Raw genomic sequence first — 24,123 nt, forward strand, 5'->3', positions numbered from 1 at the left:
ATGAATACAGGTAGACTTATTTGCTTTCTGCTTAAGGCTAAAATATGAGCACTTTGGATTTCATATTATAGACTACTTTTGAAAAAGTTTATCATGGGATGTGTAAGAAAGCATGTTGGTTGGATAGGCAAAGACAAAATGCTGAAGAGCACAGCACTTCTAGAAAAGAAAAACTCAACATGCCGAAAATTGTCACATGGAAAAGCTCATGCCCATTCAGTCTGCAATTTTTGCATGGATAAGTTATCAGTTTGCAGACTACAAGAACCGATGATGGATCAGGTAAAGTGGCTGAAACAAAGCCATCTTTCCTTCTCCGCTAACATCATTCTGAAGGGGCAGTGGCTCTTTTTGCATCGCCTGGAGATTAGAAACTCCCTGGGCTGGGTCAGACGGTTCCCTGGACTGTGCTCCTACAACTGGAAGCACTGGGGAACCAGGTACACTGGAGTCTAAGTGGATCTAGACATGGATCCAGCCAAACTCATTACCTTGGCCCAAGACATGATGCAGGCAGATCTGGCAACAGAGGCAATGACCAACCCAGCTGAGAAGGCTGGGAGGAGTTCAGGATGATGGGTGTCACTACCATACTCCCCAGTGCACCCTGATGCTTTGCTACTGAAGACAGTGCATCCTAAGATTAAATGAGTGGCATGGTTCTGTGAGCACTGCCTCCAGGAGGAGTTAGCATCCTGTCACTGCACTCCTCATTACTCCCATTGTCTGGGAGTAATTAACCCTAAAAGTTCTTTTTTTATTAGTTTGGCCACTCATCCTGAATGATGAAACATTGATGGCATGCAGTTACAAGTCCAAATTTTAAAGGTTATTTCCAAAATCAGGTGTGGTCAACAAACCCCAAACTGAAGCATTTAAAAACCAGAAAGCTCCATGGGCTGGGCTGTGAGATGACCTTGCCATCCGCACACAGGCAAAACCCCAAGAAACCCTCCTCCCCCGATTGCTCAGGGGCCTCTTTCACAAGGACTACATGCTTAGAAGAACAAAGGTCATCCCAGGCGGTGGGCCTGAGGATCACATTTGCCTTCTGCAGAGCAAGGGGATTAGTCTTCCATGAACTTCTAACTGCTGGTTGGGGCCCCAGCTCAAATCACAGGAAGCTACAGGCTACACTGATTTGCTCCAGCTGCAAATCCAGCTGCTGCTGGGGAGTTGAGAGGTGCAGGGCTATCCTTCATGTCCTTTTGTGATAGCCTCTGTGCTAAAATAAGCCAGCAGCCAAGTTGTGTCTTTCAGAGCAGGGAAAGACCTGTTGTTGGATTCAACATTTTCCTTCTATTTTGGACCAGCGTTCTTTTAACAGCGCAAATGAAAGAAGTCTCAGAATCAGGAGATCTGAGTGCTAATTGCACCTCACACTGGTAATTTATGGTGTCCCCTTTCACGTGTGCCTCAACACTCCATTCAGTATGGCCTAGGCATTCTGTCTCTGAAACTGTGTCACCAAGGACTGAAGAGAAATGCCTCCACTGGAGGACATCTGTTTGTTTAACTGATCTTGCTCAGGGAGGGGATCTAGTGATGGCAACAAGTGAAGTGGAAGCTGCTGCTTGAAGAGCTTTGCCAATCTAGTCATGCCATCATGGGAGAAGTGGTAGAAGCACTGGCTAGAGCCTTAATGTATAGAGAGTTAATTCCTGAAGCTGAATTCCCTGGTGTTTTATGGTGTTTTTGAATCTTCAAAGGGAATATGCTAAAAAAAAATTATGCAATTATTAAAAAGTGTATTGCTGATAATGATGCAATAATATATCTAAAAATCTAATATTCTTTTAATTGTTTTGGACCAGGAGGTCTGTATTAGAGCAAGATGAAAATTACAGCTGGAATTGTACCAGAACTGTGGGTCATTTGGATTCAGTACCATTTTGACTGGATTTGTGTAATACAATTCACCTCCTCATACAGTGGACTTATCATAAGAATACTAATAGACCTTGTAGCCATCACTACAACTATGCAGCTTAACTTTTTAATTATTACTTTTGGAACAACTCTTCAAAACAGGAAAAACAATTTTTAATTAAGAAGCAAATTGCAAATAAATTAATTATTCAGATGACAGAAGATTACATTAGTGTCAAACTTATATATATATATATATATATTTTTATTTTTTTTTTAATATGTACATAATTCCTGCTGGTATCTTGATTTTAACATATGTTTTGAAAGGAATCTTCTTTTTGAAATGGTACGTTTTATCTTATAATTCTCTAAACCAGTAGCTGTTTTTAGGCACTTCAGGTCATCACAGGAAAAGAAAAATACAGTATGTTTTACAAAGAAAGCAAATTATATATTCTTGTAATAAATTCACAGCGTAACATGAGTTATTTTGTCTATAGTACCCCGTATACAAACCTAACATATAATTTATTTTGGTAATTTCTGGATAAGGAAGTGCAGTAAAAGCTAGTTAACAAAGTTGCTAATATGAACAAATGAAACTGTTTCTGGGAAAATAAACCTTGCCTAATCCCTTAAATACAGCACCGAGTGGTTTTACCCATGGGAAACATCCTGGTTTCAGATACATTTTCCCTTCTAAAAGATAAATCTAGTGCTTGCAACTACTACACTTTTTACAATTGGTTTCTTAAATAAAGACAGGAGGAAAAAGTTCCTGGGAAATATAATTAAAGGCTATTTTTCAATTGCCTTGCACAGTCATGCAGTTGTTAATAGGTACAGGCAGCTCCAAAACTCTTTGGGAAAATACCCCAGCTCCTCTGCCAGATACACTTAAGCATGTGGCTGGCTCCTGCTGGATGAAGAGAATCACTTCTCTTACACTTTTCTCCATGCTAAACAAAACAGACACCGAAGACAAACCTTAAGTTCTACAATTTTTTACTTTCTTACAATGTTAAAAAAGACTTCCTGTGAATGTACGTATGTTCTATGGAACTACCTACTAATGAATTCCTGAGTGCTAGAAAAGGAAGTTGTTGCAAATTTATCCATGTTTCCTCAGCTGATGCTGGAGGCTTGGCCAAAATTAGATGACAAACCACAGTTGTTGAAATCAACTTACCCCATATTCCCATAAATACTGCAAACACCAGTGTTCCAAAGCTGTCAAATATGCAGAGTTTCTGGAAAAATGGAAAATAAAAAAAAAAGGCTTAAAATATAATCGACCATTTTTTTTCTTCTACACTGACCCAAAACAGAAGCTGCTGACTGAACATGTTGATTTTTAGCTTTTATGTGGTTTAATAAACAATCTTTATTGATAGTGTCTCCTCAATTTCTGTCAATGTACACCACGCTCCAATAAATTAAGGAAATTAAATGCAAAGTCCAGAATTAAAAATATAAGCTAAATAAGCAGCAAGAGGATAATAAAATGCTGTGCTATCAAACTTCCTTCCATCTGTTGCATAGGAAGAGGAAAAACAGTGCTTCTGGTCTGGTAACTCAGTATAGAGTTATGAATTGTTAATACAGCCACAAAAAGGCCATGGACACATCTGGTTCTCATGAGCAGGATAACAACAAATCAAGCTGGTTAGTAAAAACACATTCTGATGAGATACCTCTGTGGCCTTTTCTTTCCATCATAGCTTTTTCCCTGCATTCTTATTTATTTTACCCTTTAAGTGCACTGAAGCAACACATTAAAGTTGGGCAAAATATTTTTGCTGAGTTGCTGAAAAATCGATTTTTGAGACTGAGTGAATCTATGGGAAGGAATGACAAAAGGCTAACATTAGCCTAATGAGACAAGGTAATGGAGAAAGAAAATGAGGTTCCTCCATACAGCAACTCAGACCAAGAGTCTGGTTGTGTTATGGCTTTTTTTTTTTTTTTCCCCAAAAAAGGAAGAAGATCGTTACTGAATTTTTCCCACCTGACACATATTGCTTATTATACATAGAAGTGTTTTATCCAAGCTAGAAGGCAGATTTAAACTCCTGGTCTATATAAGGATATTCCAATATTCTGATTAAAGTTGATACCTGTTTCCCTTTGTTCCCTTCCCAAAAGATTCTTCTCAGGTGCACGAGTCCAACTTCTTTTTAAATAATGTAATGCTTTTTTTTTTTTTGCTTTTTTTTTTTTTTTCCCCAAAAAAGGAAGAAGTACCCCCAAATGAAACCAAAGTGTTTAATTTTCAGTTAACAAACCACTTGCATCCTGTATCAAATATTCAGCAGCAATTTGAAATAAGAAATAAAATAAAAACCATTTTTTATTCATCTTAAATCAAATTGGAGCAATTAATGTTGTTGGTTTTGCTTTTCAAAGTTCAGTCAATATATCAAAAAGAGCAACTCTTTGCACAGTTCTAGCAATTCTGCAGGACATTAGTGGAGGAAGAACATTGCTTTAGATGTAGTACTAGAGAAAGTGCAAGTATCAAGCGTGCAAGTATGCAAGTATCAAGCGTGTTGATAAGCTGTAAATGTAGTTACCTTGGACGATTCACAAGTGATGGTGAGGTTCCAGTAGGTACATACTTTATCACACTGAGGGCACATTATGATATTACCTCCTATGTTGGGATCACATACTTCTTGGCTAAAAACAAAACTAGTCAGTCACTCACCAACACTAAATTCTTTAGTCCTTTTTTGCACGTGATTACAGTGCAATAACCTCAGGGAACTGAGAAATAATTTACCAGTGGTCTGCTCTCAGGAATTCCCGCCCCGGCAATCCATCCCCATTTCCATTCTTAGTCCTTGTCTCAAAAATGGATGACATAGGAGGAAAATAATTTCCATCCACTGTGGTGGTAATTATATGTGATGGTAATTCTCAAAACTGCTCACATTAAAAATAAAACAGCTTCAAAGATCTCACACTCTTCAGTAGGAAACCCACACTTGCATACTCACGCACCCTATCACAGCAAATCTGAGGGGAGAAGGGAGAGGAACACTGCCCACTTGAGCAAGGAATAGCAGAACCGAAATGGCTACCTAGTCCCTGTGGACTCCTAAAGAGGATGAGATTGGAGAACGTGCAGAGGGGGGCTGCTAGGGTGATTCAAGGAATGACAGATCTGTCTGCTAAGAAATGGCAAAGAGTTGCCATCTAACTAGTGCGTACTAACCTAGTATGGTGGAGGCTGAAAGGTGAGGTAATTGCTTCCTATAAATACATCATGGGGGTACACACCAGGAAAGGAGATGAGCTATTTAACTAAATGATAACACTGATGTAAGGCTAAATGGATTTAAATTGGCCACAGGAGTGAAGCTCTGGCATGGCCTTTCAGCAAGTCTTATAAACACCCCTCCAGAAGGAGGTATATGATATGATGGCCTGTAGATTGTTTGGCACAATGACCCAGGTGGTTTTTCCTGGGTTGTTGAATTTCCTGCCGTGGTTGAATTTCACCGTGTTCTGGTGAGGGAATCTATGTCATGGCTATGCTTCTCCTCCCAGTGCATCCTAAGCAGCTGAAGCCCCTTGTGCTGTTGCTCTTGCTCTATTATTCTCTCAAAATAGAGAAAAGAAATTTTGGGGTTTTTATCAAGGTCTTTGGATATCTCCTTTAAGGATTTCCACAGCAAAAATGGTGTGTTACAGCACTTTGTATTGATTTCTGATTGTCACATTTTTCTTGTGTCTATACCAGGTGTGGTGAACCTAGTGCAAAATATAAATACAACGATGAAATAACAAACTCGCAGATGTCTACCACTGTAATGGTCTGTGGACAACCATTATTCTTACCTCATATTTTATGCTTTTACCTTCAAATCCAGAAGCATTGCTGTTCTCAGGCCCTTTCACTTTGCCTCTTTAATTACACAATGTCTTGCAAACCCTGTACAGTCCCTCTCTGTAGGGGACTGATCAAAGTTGCAGGAGTTATTAAAATAGGCCTGATCAGGTACCTCCATGTGCAGTTGTCCTTTGTCAGGCATCCATACAGAAAACAGCCAACTCCTACAACCGCAGCCACGATCAGCATATTAGTGTAAAAGCCCAGCCAAGCAAAGTATATTCCAATTTTCTCTCCGTAGTATTTCCTGTGGAGGGGAACGTTTTTTTTTTCTGAAATGCAAGTAAATTCACATTTCTTTTTCAAATAGCTCTTCATTGTAATACATTTTGCACCAATTTATATTGTCATATTCTTCTGGTTTGAACTTTGGGATTATAAAAGTATTGCAGCTGGGTATTTCTACCACCACTTTTATGCTTTTATAAGAGGATAGAAAGGGGAAAAAAAAAAGGAAAAAGAGAAAGATGACACCACGCAATGAAAAATTTTAAGTGGTTGCCTTTTCATGAATTGGCTTGTCGTGAAACCAAGCTCAAAATATGCTCCCACGCATGAGTTCATATGGGTGGATGTATCTACCGTCAGAACTGATCTGCGTCTCCCTGACACCCACCAAACCAGACCTGTTGTGTAAATTCTTATTACCCTCTGCATTTGTCCAGCCCCCGTCACACCAACCTGATGAAATCCAGGGGTTGCAGCTTGAAAATGTTTTTAGGATGAGCCCACTCCCTGTAGAGAAGATAACGTTCACTTGGGCAGCTGGGATCGGTCGATGGGTGCCTAAAACTAGACTGCAAAACAGAAAGAGAACGAGAGCAGCACAGGTCAGCTCCCCTACTCTGCAGACTCTGTGCCATGAAGCCAGAGCCTGGAGTAGCCTTTTGGCCCAGTCTCGTTGCAAGCCAGGAAAAGGAGAGAGGAAGGCAGCTCTGGGAGTGCACCAGGATTTGGGATAGAAGGTTCTCAGAAAGGCACTGAACGCCGAAGCAAACGCTTTACATATGTGAGCTGAAAAAAATCTAAGCACATGGCAGTGTCTTGGCACTTAGGAATCAAAAATAGGAAAGGAATCCTTCTAATTAGAGAGCATGACTGCATTAAAATGGATTTTAAGTAGCTTTAACATGCTAACATGCTTTGTTTCAAAATAATATTGTGCTGGAATGAAGGCAGGAAAGTCTGAGGGATAAATCCAGGGCTTCTAGTCTCTGTTTTAAATTTAAAAGAGAGTTCACGTGGAGATAATCCTTGTGGTTTTTCTAGGTTATTTGAAAACCTATTTCAATAAAGCTTATTTTGTTTGAGGGAATTTTCCATTCTGTATCTGTGACGCTACAAGGCAAGTGACATTTGTAGAAATCTATAGGCTACTTTTGATTTTCAGAGTAGCTGTGATATATAATTTTAATTGTATAAAAAGACAGTCATTAATTACTAGGCATACTGAGTCCAAATTCCCAATGCCATGATAGAAATAGCCTGCAAGGGAGGTTTTAAATCTTTAAAAGGAAACCTTAAAAATTGATAGTCATGAATGATAGTAATTCTATCCTGTAAAGCTTTAGGTTACTTACAAGAAACATGATTTGTCTTGATTCTGACTTAAAGATTTCCTTGAAACTCTTGGAGGCCTCCTGAATGTTTTAAGCAGAGTCCAAACAGCTGAAGGAATTACTATTCCTGACCTCCCATGTCCTCAATGTCTTCTCAACAGAACACACCTTGGACACACAGCAGTGGCTCTTACGGGAGAGGAGGTGTTGGGGTGTGGGTGTATAATAGACATAATGCAGAATATCAGCCCTCAGCCTTTGATTATTGTATCCCATTTGTGGCCTCACATGGAGTTTTTCCATAGTAAAATACACCGAAATCTGATTTTTTTCCCCCTTCCTTTTCTTCTTCTGTGCTATTGCTAGCCTTTGTATGCAAAACAATTTTCAGAGAACTTCCTTCTTTAAATTATATACTTTAAAAATAAAAAGCTTCGGAGGTGTAGTTACAAAAGCTGGATTTATTATTACGGCAAGGTGAAATTTGACCCAGTTAAGCTTTTCTCCACATCACCTGACATCACTTGTGAGGTGTCAGACTGGCCAGACAGAGCTTTCCTGCAGAAACCTCAGTTTTCCTGCACGTACCTCGCAATGTTTGGGAACAGTGAGAATGTTTCTCACTGTGTGAGGCTGTCACACATCCTAAGATGAGATCTGTAGTCTACATCTTTATTAACAATGTTGAAATTTGATAGGAATTTTAACACTGAGAAACTGAATACTAAAAAAAGGCACAATGTTAAAATTGATCTAGAACTGATGATACAGGGTGTCATGGAAACTATCACTCAGGCCAGGCACTTTACTGAACTACATCTCCCAGAGAATACAAGGTTAACACCTCCTAAATGAAATATATTGTTTTTCAGTTATGGAGCTACATTTTTAACCAACAGTGCTTTGGAACAAAATCTATTTGGCCAAACTATGTCCTCATTCTACTATGTGGATAAAATAACCAGTCAAGGAGCAAGGCAATCAATAGCGCTTTTATCTTTTGATATAAACCCCACAGATATAGTTCAGACCTCTATTTCAAAATATATTTTAGTTACAAGCACTGAACTTACGTCATGAAGGGGAAATGCTGCTTTGTAGATTCCAGTGTCCAGTAATTTGTTAATGCCAAACTTTTTCACATTGTTTTTGGTTGCGTATTCCACACGGGACAAGATAAAATGAACCTGAAATGTATAAAATATTTTTATGTCTCTTGCAATCTGAAAGCAATCATACACAACTATACCTGTTTCAGCATATAATTGAGTTAAGAAAGGGTAACAAGTGCAGACAAAATTAATTGCACAAGGTATACGAATCATTCAAATCCCTCCTTTAAATTCAGGAGGAAGAGAAATGGGACAAATGTAAGGAATGTTTTCCTTCTGGTTTGTCCAGCCTGTTTCATAAATGACACAGAATTATTGTATCCCAAATATTCCTAATTTTTCAGGATGCTTTCATGAAGGTAATTGCACTTATTTGATTAAAGGAATCTTTTCTTTTAAGATTAAATGCTAAAAATACTCCATGGACTTACAATTCGGCTTCTAGTTGCAGGATTAAAAAATGTGTCTTTGTCTTGAATATAAAAGTTGGACAAATGTTCCTTTTGAAAAGGGGCAGTGAAAAACTCTTGCTCAGGTTTGATGATATTTTCATCCACTCTGAAGAATCGACTAAACCAGTTGAAAGCTGAGTCCCGGGTTTTCAGGTCATTGGGTTGCAGAGGTAATTTGATGTGCATAACCTCAGCGTATGTGCACAGCACTTCCCAAGGTGCATGCACTTTCACAAAAATAAGTTTTTCATCCAAAACCTGAAATGAAAGAATATTAAAAATATGTGTGTGAGAATATGAAAGCAAAGGACTTTTCATAACAGTTCTTAAACCATCCAGAATTTTCTCTCTTTACAGCTCATATATGATTACTCAAAGTCACATTCATTGTCCATCTCAGCAAATATATCACTAGCTTCTGTAAAAGCACTGACATGAGGTGGAAACACTCAAGCATATAAGGACATATAAAGATATATAAAAAAAGACAGCTAACTGTTCCCTTAATGCTTGCATCTCTTCAAAGTGTCTTACAAAGCCATTTAAGTCTAGCAATGCTTCCCCCACACAGGTTTGTTAGTGTTTGTACTACAAACACTAGTGGGGCAGCTGTGGCTTTGGAGCTGTCATTAACTCCCCAGCAGCTCAGGTACCACCCCGGGGTGACATGGCTTGATGGAAGCAGGCAAGGCACCCATGGGTGCTCCTGGGCAACATCAATTCCCAGCTTCATAGGTCAAACAGAGAGAGGGAAAGGGAAATCAGCTGAGACTGCAGAGAACAACAGCACGGGGCACATTTTCTCCCAGTTGCACATCCAAACCAGCACCAGCAGGAACCCCAACAGCCAGTCTCATCTCCTCTCTGCACATTGCCTGTAGAACTTCTATTTACACCCTGCATTAGTGAGTCTCAGCCGCACGAAATTACATTACGTAGCTTGTTGGCTCAAGAACATGGGTCAGATATCTGATCTAGCCTGGGGAAGCTTCCAGTTTCAAAAGTTTTCAGTCATGATCGTGGCGGAGTGACTGAAAACTGCAACATGTAAGTATAGGAAGAGAGTCATGTCAGACTTTCAGCAAGTGGTTTACTTCCTGATGAATGTGAAGAGCCAGGCTGCATCCTTGCACATGCAGCAGGAGGCCTCACTGCAGAAATCAGATAAATCCTGTGATGCCATGGATTCTGAGCCTAAGTTGGGAGGAAGGGACAAAGCCACCTTTTGTGGAACTTACTATATAGACAACCAACCAACCATCAACAAATTTAAAATGGAAGTGACAGTGCTGTTCCTCCCCGGAAGCCCTGGACGGAACACCACAGGCCTGCCGGGTGGGAGGGGAAGGGGCTCTGAGGGCCTCCAACCCTCCCTGCAAGAGACAGCAGCTCTGGCAGCTGGTGTGCCTTATCACAGCACTCTTGACCTGCCCACAGACAACATCGCAGCCCAAAATACACAAAGAACAATAGCTACAACTACTTGCACGGTGCCAGGCTTTGCGAGGAGCAGGGCCATGCGCAGGAGCCCTGTGCTTGCTCTTCTGGCAGGGCCATTCTGCCCTGGACAAACCACAGGCTTCCCACTCCTCCTACACAGCCAGTGTGGGAGAAGAGCCTCTCTGCAGAGCGTAGCCAGTAATTTTTATCTTCCAAGTGCTGAGCAAACACAACCTGTATAATCTCCCAAATTCCCATCTTTTATTTTGCAGAGGAAGCAACAGACACAAAGTTTAAAAGTTTTCACACCAGATCACTGACACCGCTAGTAGAAAAAAGGTGGGCCTTTTTCTCTGAGAGGAGAGAAATGTTACAATAAATTCATATATCCAGTCTCCTTATTCCCATAGGGGTGGCTTTGCTCTCAGACACGGCCGTTCGCACAGAAAAGAGCACTCACCGATCTCGTTGCTTCAAGTTGCAAGCCATTGTTTATCAGGTTTGATTCGTATGCTTGTCTCTTCCTCTGTTAAAAGATATTGAACGCTGTAAAACACCTGTTCCAAATTTCACAAATACGTATGCATAGAAGAATGGAAATGCCTCCCAAAATGAAGAATCGTTGGGTCATTATCTTTATAGCCCACTTGACAGCTACTGTGGTGATAAGTACAGTCTTACTAATCCTGATCAGTTTTTTTTTTGATCTGATATGCAATATTGCCCTCAAATGCAATTGTGGAGAATTCACTCTTATAGTTTCTGGTACATTACAGAGGTAAAAATGTGCCCCAATTTTTGAATTTTGAGAGCAACTACATCTGAAACTTATCTCTTTTACCTTTAGTCTCTAATTGAACTACTGATGGCAACCTCCTTCCTCTGATTAATCTGCCCTTTAGAAAGTCTTCATCTCAAGTGCTTTCTATCCCACTTTCCTTCCAGAAACCTCTAACTTTGTTCTTCTTGCACAGTAATCATATGAGTTCACATAGTGCTTCAAACTGTAGTAGGCCTCTACATTTTAGTCCATGGATAAGCATCCCCAAAGAAAGAAGCCGAGAGCTGTAGCACTTGTAAAGTCAGTGGTGTTACTCTAGGGGCATTCCATGTCCCCAGAAGGACATGACAAGTTTTCCTCAGTAAAGATGAAATTCAAGGATCATTTTAATTTCACTTCACTTCAGTTACCAGCACTTGGCAGATAATGAGTTACAAAAAAATTTAAAATGTCTTTGCAATCTTGAATTTGCTTCTCCACACACGACCTCTCCCCCAAAAACATGGAGACAAGCATGAAATATACAACTTCATGAGGGAATTATAAGAAATTTTGAAACTTCATGTGAAGTAATCCAATTTAAAAGCTATCTGCATCCACTGGCTCCTTCTCTGATGAGCTATTTGTTGATGTAAGTCAAGGGTAGCCAGCTCTCCCTGGCCTACAGACAGCATGTCAAAATATCAGCATGGGTAAGGGGGGGCAGCTGTAAGCAGTCAGGGCCAGGGAAGGGCTTCTTTAAGAAGTTTGCCAGAAGGAGATGACATTAATGCACTGGCGACTGATGGCTTTATTCTGAACCAGGCCAGGTTACGCATGCAGTGAGGTTCTCAGAGTGATTTGGTGATGCTACTTTCTTACTCCCAGATGCTTTCATGCCACTGGCCAGCCTTTTGGTTGTTTATATCCCCTGTGCTTAAAGGATTCTGCAGCTGCCACTACGGGAACTTGAAAAAAGAAGAATGGTCCAATGCTTTCTGTCACCTGGTTCTCTATAGCCAGACTAATTGCCTTAAGATCTGTGCTTACGATCCAGGCTGGTTGCTACTGTGAAGAACAAGAGTCAATGAATGAGACTTTACATAAAGTCTTTGGAACTTTGATAGGTACATGGATACTGGTCTTCAGGACTAGACCCAAGACTCACTCACTCTAGGGGGTGAAAACCAGATGTTTCAGCAAAAAGAGCAAAAATATTCAGGAGTTCCTCAGGAACAGGTCAGTTGTACTTCCACATAAGTTTCATCCAGTTCTTTAAAGACTGTTTTAAGTCCCCAAAGCAGAAAAAACAATTTATTCAAAACTCTAGCAAGTCTTGGAATTAATAATTATAAAACTGAATAATAATATAAACAGCCTACACCATTTTAATTTGTTAGTTCTCAGCTGCAGCACCTGTGTGTGGCAATGGTTATCTTTTATCTGTTTTAGGTTTTCTGCCTTTTTATTCCAGTGAATATCACCTTGTTCTTGGGTTAGGGAGACGAAGAGCCAAATCTGGTTTCTACTTTAATCAATACTTATCACATTTTTCCGCATTCCTCTCTTTCTCAGGATAAAACCACAATCACAAACTTTGTTAGCACTCTTCATGGAGGTACTCTCCACATCCCATTAATCCACTTGTTTATTGGTGATAGTATAATGCTGTTTATTTTTAAATTGTGCGTATATATGCATATGCACATCTATAATACATTGTATATATTTAATACTTTTTGTTATCTAGAATTTTGACGGTAGCTGAACCTTGAAAAGGACACAATATAGCTGTTTCCTGTGACATCTAAGTCTCTTCATTGTACTAACAGTGCTAACTTAGAATCCCAGATGTGAATGAATTTTTTCCTTACAGTAAGGTATTTCCTCTCCATTCTCCTCCAGCGATAAAGTTTCAAACTCATTCTGGCTTCTGAGTAAGCTACATAATGATTTCCTCTGCAATTTTTGTTATATCATAACTCAATCCCCTTACCAGATCATTAATATGTGTAGTACAAAACACAGGAGTTGTTTGTTGCTCCACTATTAACTCTTCTGCCATTTCATCCTACCTCTTTATTTCCTCCATATTCACGTCATTCTTTGTAAGGTGAGTAATACTGAATCATGAAAATATTTCAACCTGAGTTCTGCCTTGTGTCAGCAAATAAAAAAAAGCAGAGGGTTAAATACCTGTTTCGTTTTGCCCTAAATAGTGCAAAGAGGAATGCAGGGCGATTTTCATGTGTAGGAGTCAAATATATATTTTTTTTTAATCTTGCAATTCAGATTACTTTAATAATTTATTATGGCAAGGAGTTCCCCAAATTAATTTTGCCTTCAAAATCTTAGAGGAATGTTGACAATATTAAGGTTTCTAATAATGCATTAATGCAAGTAGTGAGAAACAAAGCCCCTGGGAGGCTTTGCTAATTAGGGGCTTTGCTATTTTGTATAAATGATTGAATTATGCGTATGATGATCTATGGAGGAGCTAGGCTTTTACCCAGAGGAGTCTATAGTGATTTTGCATTGACTGGGGAATACAGCATAAAGATATGATAGCTTATTAGGCTGGAAGGTGGAGACTGCCCAAAGTTTATTTTAGTATCCAGCATTTTGCTCAGCTACCTACAAGGCTAAATTGTAATAATAATGTAATCATGGTAATACTGCTGAACTAAACCCGACATGGATTTTGATGGTTGAATGGCTAACCAATAGACTAAGACACTATGGGATGCATAATCATATACAATCTTAAGAAAGTGAAAGCATAGTGTAAGTAAATGCCGAGTATCGCAGGCACGTAGAAGGGTTAGCTCTTGGGAGCTGCTCTTTCACCACAATGCTTTCAATGTCTGGTGATTGTCTTACCATCTGAGGAGACTAACAAGATTGTGGGTCTGGAAACTGGTAGCAGACCCCTAGCAGTTTTTTTCTCTGTTTTGTAAATGGTAGGGAGCACTTGCTTTGATTACAGTGACAGAAGAACACCAACTTATATCTTTGTTTAGTTTCTTTTGTGCAAAGATAAAAGTTCCCCACAACAATATCCATGTGGCTTCAGGGGAAAAATCCTAACAAGGACGGAGTGCTTGAATAGCCACCTCTGCCTCACCTGAGGGGCAACAGATAAATCACAGTCAATAAGAGAAAGAGCATGGGGCCCAAAGCCTCCCCCATGGAAATCGGCTAAAGGGAATGGAGAGGTTCATTGTATCAACATTAGCTGCCAGCTCTCACCATTTCTTTGATGGTATTTGAAAGCTTTTCTGAAAGTTGCAACTGTCAGCATCAGGAAATTAATTGATTGAGAAGCCCAGCTTCTCTAAGCTTCTTTCCCTTATCTTTGAAGATAATCATAAAAATGTGAAGCAGAATACACTATAAAGGCTGACACAAAGAAAGTAAACCCAAAGAACTCCAAATACATATTTTCTGAGATACCTTCTGATTTTAAGGCAGCCTTGTGATTTTCTGAAACCTGATTCATGACCACACAGAACTGACAATACTGCAGTCTGGCCCAGCTCTCAACAGTGGCTTCTAGTCAATCTGTTTGGAAAGCCCCATAGGAATGTGTGCAGTAACTTCAGAGTAACTCCTTCCTGCCATTTGTTTTCTCACCCTTCTGTCATATTTCCTTCCATCCATTAGGCAAAGTAGTAAAATTTAGGTTTGGGGTTGCCTCAGGAGCAAAGATTTTATTTCAATGAGTTCCTGCTTCAAAACCCAATCCATCCAGCAGAGACCGGGGCGGGTGTGGTTGCCCTCCTCCCAGTTTTAAAGATTTCACCCTTGTTATCAGACTTCCTGGGTAGGTCAGCTGGGCAAACCGTGGCCGTGTGGAGCCTGCCATCCTCTACTGCCTCAAATCACTGCATAAAATGTACTGCTCTTTCTGTAAACCCAAGTATTGTTCTGCCACCATTGGTGTGACTCATGCTAAACGGCAGGAGAAGTACAATTAGTTTTTTAAGTTATCCAAGCTTTTTTGTTTGCCGGCTATCTAAACTAAACAAGTCTAGAGGCAGGGAGTGTTCATTGTTTGCTTACGAAGACAAACATCTCTAGCCCCACTGAAATTCTCCATAAGACTGTACTTAAAAAAAAAAAAGACCTGTAATAGTCTTTAAAAATTATAGTTTTCACTTAATTGGAAAAAAAAAAATAAAAAAACCTGTCTATTTCTGTGAAGCACAGATTACTTTATGGCTGGACATGAAGGTTTTATCCACATTCCTTCTTAAATTACTGACAGTCTTTCCGTTTATTTCTGTTGGGGGAAGCAGATGGACTAGAATGACATTCTGCATCGATCTATTTTTAATTCGCCTTTCTGGTGCTGACCCTTTAGCTTTCAAAAATGAGTTCCTGGAGGACCCCAATAGATAAAACTGACATTTTGGAGCATTCCTGGAAAGACTGGTGATATTTAATTTTTGTTGTGATGGTAACCTATCCTGAAAAATAGGGTACATAAATTGTAGGTATAAAAAAACATGGTTTGGGTAGGAATTTTGATTGCTTGCAAGGTACTTTTTCTAGAATCTGCTCTTGACAGTTTGATTTTCACTAATGCTTGCAAAATTAATTGTATACCAACTTACAAAGGTTTGGAGTTTGAATTGAGTTGCATATATGAACCTTATCTGCTAACTTTTGAATCTGTGAATTATGTTAGAAACTTCCATGAGCATGTTATTTCAGAAGTTTGGCTTTGGCTCCTTTAAACAGATTTCAGTAACACATGAAGGTGAGGGAAGCACAGCACCACTGTGCATCTCCAAGTGCTTCAGAATCACATCTTTTTATTCCTTCTATCCAAATCACTTTCATGTTTTTAGTTATTTCCTTCTCTTCTCTTGAGTTGTTTTCCCAAGTATGCTGCTAATTAATAGACTCATGCAATTCTCTTGAAAAAAGGACAGAAAGCCACTCAAATCGAATATAATGACGGTCCCAGGACCCCACTCCTCTCTTGCTGGAGAAGAATAGGTGTATCTGTGCCCTGTTTCTCTGAATCCAGTAAATTGGCTACCTGGGTTGAGGGGTGTTTTTCAGATCCTTTTGACCTCAGTGAGGTGAGGATTTCACCCTAGGAGAACAGATTTCATTGGATCTGCTGTTCTTTAATAATGTGGATTTTCCAAATTCTGTGAACAATAAACATCTGGATAATAGCTCTATAAAACTGTCAAGAGAGTCAAAGAAAGAGTAGCATGAGCAAGGAACCTATTCAGGCTTAAAGCACCTTGAATTACACAAGATGCTGCCTATAAAATTTGCTATTTTCAGGTAATCATTGATCAGAGACGGACAGACAATATGCAATATTTAAAGGTGACAGTAAATGGCAATACTCCTCATCTTGATGTCTTGTATATCATCACAAGTGTAGAAGTCTTTTGTCACAGAAAAAAACCCTATAAGCAAATAAACCCCAGCATCAGTAAAGACAAGCTATCAACTAGGTTTTATGCCAGTACCTGTGGTAGGCCAAAATGTTAATTCTCTCCCTGGCATTCCAAGGATGCAAAACTGTACCATAAATGCCATCTTCCTTTCCATCTCAGACATAAGATATATGTGTTCTGTTTCTTCTTTTCTGATGTTCTATTCACCTTTTTGTTTTGTTTTGTTACTTAGTTTCTCTCCTTTCTCTCCCAGTATGTGTCAGGCAGGTCCAAAGGCAGCGCCCAGCATCCCTCTTGGGAAGAGGTACGGGAAGGGAAACGTTATCAGTGCTGCCAATGCCTGTGCAGCATTTGCTTTGGGAACGAAGATGGGCAGCACATGCAGCACATGGCAGCACATGCAGCTTCCTCTGCTTGTGCAGCAAGTGAACTCAAGTGAAATGAAGAACCTCTCTATCTTTGAGATGACTAAAGTATTTCTGTGCTGATCTGCATCTATCCCATCCTAAAAAGTTAGAAAGCTTACATCTATGCATATTTTAAAAGTCTGTTCCTGCAAAAACAAATAAAGGGAATGCATTTCTAAGCTGATGACACCTGGATGTGAGGCATTAGAGAGAGGGATCCAGCTCTTCTGAGCTGTCTCACAGAGTTTGGTTATGACCAGGTGACTCATTTCAGCTTATGTGACAGACTCATTGAAGAAAGCCCTCTCCTCACTCCCTCTTCTCCTTCCTCCACCTTACAGTGTCCTCTGGCACTTTACCTGAGGTGTAATGTTTCATGGTCAGCTTTGGATTTTTTCATTTGTTCCCCAGCTCAGTGTCATCACACTTGTGTCCTCTCTTCTTGTCCTTGGAAGACCTCTGTAACTGCCACTTCTTCATCCTTGTCTCTGTCTATGTTTTCTATTGCCCTTTCAGCACCCTATGTGTTCTCAGTACCAAAATTCTTGCCCATGGCTTCCACAATATCCCTATGGATTCAGATTCTCCCTGTCCATGGAAAACTGCTACTACTGCTGCTTTCAGCTTCCTTCTGACACATCCACATCACCCCAGTCATATGTCTCAATCTCCTGCCTGTACTTCTGCCAGCCATACAGCTGGCTCTTGTTCAGCTTGGTGTCCACCAAGACCATGAGGGCCTCTTCCACAGAGCTGCTTTCCAGCCACTCAGTCTTCAACTTATCTGATCGTTACTCTGATATAATCTTTTTCTCACATTTGTTGCGTGTAGGTAGACTGCTTCCTCTTCCTCAGCACACCACGGACTCAGTGTGGCTGCAAATCTTTGTAGGACTGAGACCTTTGAAACTAAACTTTTTTTACAAGAACCTTCTGCATTACCCACAATTTCCTGGTCTAATTATTCATAGCTTCATTCTGGCTAATGTCCTAACATTAATGCTACACTAAAAATACTAATCCATTGCTTACACTTAATTTCCATCACAGTTTGGAAAAGACACTCATTATATTTTTAAGTACATTTGGGCAATGGCCAAATATTACAAACATAAATGTAAAATGTTAATTGATAAAAACAATTGTTTCCAAAGGGGCAGCTTTTTGTTTCTAATTACCTCTTTCAATTAATTTTTATTGCTGATCCTGTGATGATGTGTAATGCAACATCCACCCACTGCAGGATTCCCTCAGTCCCTACTAACGACATTCCTTATGGCTGCTCCGTTAATGCCAACGACAACACTGTGTAATGAATATCAACCAGCTTAGCTACAGGCCTTTTTACTCCTACTCTTCTCTTTCTTAACTGCAAATCATTATTTGTATATGTGCTGCTTTCAGTGATATCTTTGTCCTTGCCTGGCTCTACCAGAGGCTGCTTCTGGAACATGGAGAGTTGCTAACTCAGAGAAGGAAGTGGGTGGGTGAGAGAGTGCAGATGCCAAGGGTACAACAGTCCCCTGGGTGGATATTTCTCAGGCAGTTCACAATTAAAATAGGTCAGTGGAATGGCTGAGCTTGTTTCTGTGGCCCTGAGTGCCATAATGAATGTAGTCCACTGATAGACCTACTAAGATAATTTAAAAATAATATTTAAAAATAATATATGATGGTCATTCACAGTTGCTAAGGACCATCAAACAGTCACTGGCTTGAATCAGAAATTTTTTGCAAGATCCTGGGGAGGGCCAAGCTGCTGGAGTGTCAAGGGAAGGAGGGTTTCAGGGAGAGATTGCCGTAGTCTGAAAATCTTGCTGTCTGATTCTAACTGGGCACTGGATACCAGACTCTTCTCACATCTCCTGAAGGGTTCCCTCCCAGGAGGATGCTCTGAGGTCACCTAGCACACACTAACAGACAGGATGTGCAGTGCTCTGTCCATTTACAAAGCAGCCTACTGGCTTGAGCTCACCCCTGTTCCCTGCTCCGTTTGGTGGGCTTCAGTTTCCCAGCTCCCAAGACTACTCCAAGGACAGGGCAATGCAATTGCCCTTCTGGGTGAGGACACTGTCCCTCCTGCCCATTGTTCTTAACACTGAACAAGTGATTCAGATTTTACTGAAAATGACTTACCTTTTGCTTTTTACGATCACTCCTCTTATGAGTCATTTTTTTACTTTCATCTTCATACACCAGAACAAAGTCAATTCTTCGCTGCCCATCGCTGAAGAACAAGGAGTCAGGCTTATCATCAAAATCAGCCTGGAAGGCAAGTAGGATAGGTTAATATGAAGAACTTTACTTGCCAGTTCCTTGCTTGGTTCCTGTTGCACGGTATTTCAGTGAACAGAGAAATATTGTGTCAGACTCATATAACACAAAGACAAAAGTGACAACAAAAGTAGCACGGGGTAGAATGGAAGAAAAAAGCCCCACGTTTAGGAGGTCTCTGCATGACATAGAACAGCAGAACGTTGACCTAACTTTGCTCTTTCAAAAGAACATATGAGCTTTTGGCAATGGGAGGAGTACTGGCATGCAGCACCGCTCCCGAATAATGCATCTGTCAAGTAATTGCACGCCGTCATGTATACAATGTCAGATAGTCTGTCTGCAAGATATGTTTTTGCCCAATGGGAGTCTCAGAATTAGTGCGCTCCCATCTGTCCCCTTACCTGCCAGAAGTTTAATCCTCTCTGCAATTAAAAAAACTCCACATAAAAAGCCCAGTAGTTTCATGCACCCTAATACCCAAACCCACCATTGCCCAGAGAACAAAGAGCATGACCAGGCTGCAGATGAATTCTCAAAATGGACACATTCTGTGAGGATATATTCCTCTTTTATTCACAACATCTCAGCAAGCAAAAAACATTGTTGTACACCACATATCCATCATGTTATAATATATGCCAAAATCAAAAGGATTAATATATCCATAAGCCATTATCTACTCCCCAGAGGACAGTAAGATAGATTGTCATATCCTCTAATAACATCTTAATCTGTTGTTTCGTGTGTGAAACAATACAGACACACTGATGACAAGGGAACCTGAATCCTCAAGTAATAACTTTGTAGTTTTTTAGAGAACTCTGAGGCTGCTGTCACATGTAACAACCCCTCCTTTCAGGTCATATATAGCTGTAATGTTATCAGAATCATCATGCGATGAGCACCAAAGCCTCGGGTATTTGGCCAGATACATGGTGTTAATGATGGCAGTGCCGCTGAAGTTGACAGGTATCAAATGTCCACAATGGGTCTCAGCATTGTATTAGAGATGGTAAAATCCCCAAAGGTGGCAAGACTCCTATACATATGAGCCTTGGCTTCCAGATGGCTGGGCATGCAGGGTGGCCCAGGGCAGGATCAGGCCAGGCAAAATGACCCAGAATAATCTCTCAAACATACCGTGCCTTTAAGGACATGAAAAAGATTTGTAGATGTCCCATTCCTGAAATTTCCTTGTCAGTGCAGACCAAACTTCATGAGGGATGTCAGGTCCAGTTTGGGGAGCTCTGGGATGTCTGGTCCATAGAAAAGCACATGGAGAAGTGGTTATGGGGTCAGAGACCCCTTAAGTGCAGACTGAAATGGTGTTTCTTCAACTGTGATAAAACTGAGAAGAATGCCAGTCTTCAGTCAGGAGCACCTCAGTTCCAGGGAGCATAAGGTGTTATAGGAACCACATTTGTCAGTGTTTCCAAAACAAAATTTCCCAGGAGTTTTATTCTAAACCTCTCCCTGCAGACTATTTTGCTGCTGTTTATTGTCTGAGTCAAAACAGTCGACCAAGATGTGTCTCCCCGTAATTATAACAAAATTTCCATATTTTAAGTAAACTCAGAGGAGTTTAAACTCACAATTTTTATTTTTTTTATGTTGTATGTGCAAAGGCCAGGATCTGCTGCAAAGAGGCCCTGTTTGCTTAGTTCTCTTTGAATTCCACCTGTGCCTAGAGATTTGTGACAAACCTGACAGCAAGCAGCTGATGACACACATATATGCATATATATATATATGTATATGCTGACATATGGCCTATATACACATATATTCTATGTTAGTTTCACAACCTGGCCTGGGATTAAGAAACTACCTAGGCAGTCACTAAATTAGCATACAACTGCACTCTGTGAATCAAGTTTAGGAAAAAAAACTGCTTTAAACTTTCAGAAGGCATCACCAGACCACAGTGACACTGAGTATCACCCAAAGCACGAGAAGTTCTAAATTCCTGAGAGCTCGGTGTGGCACAAGCCCATCAAGCAATCAGGCTTGACCCTGACGAGTTTTCCTGCTGCTGAGGACTAGCCCTGAGTGTAAAATGCAGCCCTGCTGCCACCATTTCCAGTCTCCTTTAGAACATAATCACGATGATTTCATGTTGACCAGGCTCCCTTCAGGAGGAAAGCATCAACAACAACAGCTGGCAGCCCCTGTTGGGAGCCAACAGCAGAGAGGATGTGGGGAGGTGATGGCCACTGCTCTCCCCCAGGACACCTGCAGGCTCCGGCCAGGCCTAAAATTGCTCCATATTGCAACACTGGAAACACAGAGCCCAAATCTTGTGATAATGAATCAGGAGGGGAAGTGCCACTGTGAAAACCAGGAGGTTTTTTTTAATTGGGCTTCTTTGCTTTTTCATTCCTCCAAACAGTTTTATAATAACTTCCTTTTAAAGAGACAGAGTTTAGTTGCGAAATTCAAGCACTTGAAAGCAGAAAAATAATAGTAGCTTCAAGTTTTTTTCACTATAGCTTTTAGCTTTTTCCTATATGACCTATCTACAGGATAGAAAAGAAAGAAATGGCAGAGACACACATCAAATCAAGTTTTCATCTAACAAGTTTTGATCATAATATGTGATTGCATAACTTCACCATTTAAATAATTTTCCTTTAAATGTGGTCTCCTTTAAGCTTATAAAGCTTTAAGCTTTTTTAAGCTTTTAGGAGAAAGTTCTTTACTGTGAGGGTGGTGGAGCACTGGAACAGGTTGCCCAGGGAGGTGGTTGAGGCCCCTTCCCTGGAGATATTCAAAGTGAGGCTGGATGAGGCCCTTGGCCGCCTGGTCTAGTTGGGGGTGTCCCTGCTGACTGCGGGGAGGTCGGACTAGATGACCTTTGGAGGTCCCTTCCGGCCTGGACCATTCTACGATTCTATGATTCTGTAAAAATAGTATGTAATTTAGCAATGACTGGCTTAACTGGATTGTCAATAACCAGACGCAAAGCATGCCTGTTAATCAGTATTCTGACTCATGAATTTACATACATTATTTCATTCACATGAGAATATATCTTAGCATATGCATACACCTTTATATATATATATCTAAAAATCAAACTATGCATATGTATAATGGAATATAGCTGAAATCAATACTGGACTGCTTGAATCCAGATACACAGAAGTTCACTAATGAAGCTAACTTCTTAAATGTAATCTCTACAGCTTCTAATCATGAGGGCATTTTTCAATTGACTTATCCATAGCCACTTTATATATCAATAAAATAATAAAGAATTGAGTCATAAGCCTCAATACTTAAGAGATCAAGGTAAGACCCACACAAATAAATTGTAATGTAATGTTAAGTGTTGCTCAATTAAAAGTATGTCGTAAAATGCAAATGGGAATGTAATAGTTAAGATTCTGACAGCCACATTAACTGAGATATGTGGTGTATCTTGTAATCCCTACTGGATAGTCTGTAATGAAAAATCATATATTATTCAACAGAATTACCAGGGGAAAAACAAGGCTGGAAATCAGAAAAGATGTGCTGTACTCTGAAGTTAATAATTCCTTTGAGACAATGTTTGTTTTTAAAAAAATATTATTTGACAGTATTACAAATGTTATTATGATACAAATGCACACAAGCCTGTGTGTGTAGACACGTAAGTTAAGGGGGCTGAAATTCCGATACATATTTTTTCTTAAGTATCAGTAGCAAATGATAACCCAAAATAATGAACAGGCCCATTGGTACCTCTTTGTTTTGGAAGAAACAAACACAGGGTCTATTTACTGCACTTTCTAATTTTCTTAGCCTCAGCATAATCACATTTTAAGTACTGACGGAGGCAATCAGTTGTGTGCTCTAATGTTATAATAACACCCTAGTGGACAGCAGGTTAATATTGATTAACACCATTAATAAATTAAAAAAACCCACAACATTTAAGTGTAAAATACTAATTATATTTACCACATACCCCGCAGTGCTTCTGAACCCTCCAAGTGCTGTACAACCAACTGCTTGCCTACCACCAAGAGGCAGGGAACTATTAGCTGCTTTATTAACAGAAGGAATCCAAAGGAGGGGAGGGCCTGGCAGTGGAGAAAGCTTTTTGGAACACTTAGGTTACTCCCATGTGGGCTAGCCTGAAGGCAGCACGGCCACATTTGTGTGGGTGTACCTCTGCGTTTCAGTTCAGGGCAGGGTCAGATCAGGTGAGCATCGGTGGCTCTTCACTCCAAGGAATGAGACTGGAGGTAGCCTGCAGTAAGAAAAACCCCAGAAATGTGTATAATGCAGCCACCACCTCCTCAGCACTAAATTCTTGTTCTACAGACCTGCCGTGTGGGTCCTGGCTACCAGGTGATGAAGGCACAGCTGGTGGAATCCTACCAGAGCTGGGCCGTGCCGCACTGGTGCAGTCACACTGAAGGTCCCTGGCCAGCCTTGATCAGTCTCTGCCACACACCCCCCAACCTCTTCATCCTCCCCAGCTCTGGCCACCCACGGCCACCTCAGCAAAGGAATAAGGAAAGAGCTTCCTGTGTTCTTTGTTAAGCCCAAGCAGTCATCAGTAAACAGCATCTGCTCTCCCAGACCTCGGGACAGAGCAGCACTTGGAAAAGGGACAAGTGGGACACGAAGACAAGCTCGCCCCTCCATGCAGGGCTGTAAAGGCTGAGGTAACTGTTTTGGCTTCAAGTGGCCACGTCATGGAACTGACCCTCAGCCTCTTGACTCAGAGCTGCTCATCAGGAAGGAGACTACCCTGTGCTCCTCCCCAGGTATAAATGGGCTGGCTGGTATCTAAGGGGAGTTGCCGTGTCTAACTCTTGAGACCGTTCCTGTAGCCATGGCTACATGTGACGCCTGCAGCAGAAGATGAAAGGAGACCATGATAGTGGGAAGCTCCCTTCGGCAACAGCGATGCTCCATGCCAGGGGAGAAAAA

General features: G+C 40.6%; 1 protein-coding gene across 1 annotated transcript in view; it reads right to left on the reverse strand.

Annotated features, from left to right (window-relative positions):
• ANO6 (anoctamin 6) overlaps positions 1 to 24,123 on the reverse strand; it is a 56,432-nt gene that overhangs the window by 26,687 nt on the left and 5,622 nt on the right. Inside the window, exons 3-10 of the mRNA XM_014963334.1 lie at positions 19,057 to 19,185; positions 10,791 to 10,856; positions 8,870 to 9,148; positions 8,400 to 8,513; positions 6,449 to 6,564; positions 5,880 to 6,014; positions 4,446 to 4,551; positions 3,062 to 3,122 (exon numbers count right to left, since the gene is read on the reverse strand). Of these exons, the coding sequence (XP_014818820.1) occupies positions 3,062 to 3,122; positions 4,446 to 4,551; positions 5,880 to 6,014; positions 6,449 to 6,564; positions 8,400 to 8,513; positions 8,870 to 9,148; positions 10,791 to 10,856; positions 19,057 to 19,185 (1,006 nt within the window). The remainder of the gene's footprint in view (positions 1 to 3,061; positions 3,123 to 4,445; positions 4,552 to 5,879; positions 6,015 to 6,448; positions 6,565 to 8,399; positions 8,514 to 8,869; positions 9,149 to 10,790; positions 10,857 to 19,056; positions 19,186 to 24,123) is intronic.

Source organism: Calidris pugnax, unplaced genomic scaffold, assembly GCF_001431845.1.
Source record: "Calidris pugnax isolate Ruff unplaced genomic scaffold, ASM143184v1 scaffold44, whole genome shotgun sequence".
Classification (NCBI taxonomy): domain Eukaryota; kingdom Metazoa; phylum Chordata; class Aves; order Charadriiformes; family Scolopacidae; genus Calidris; species Calidris pugnax.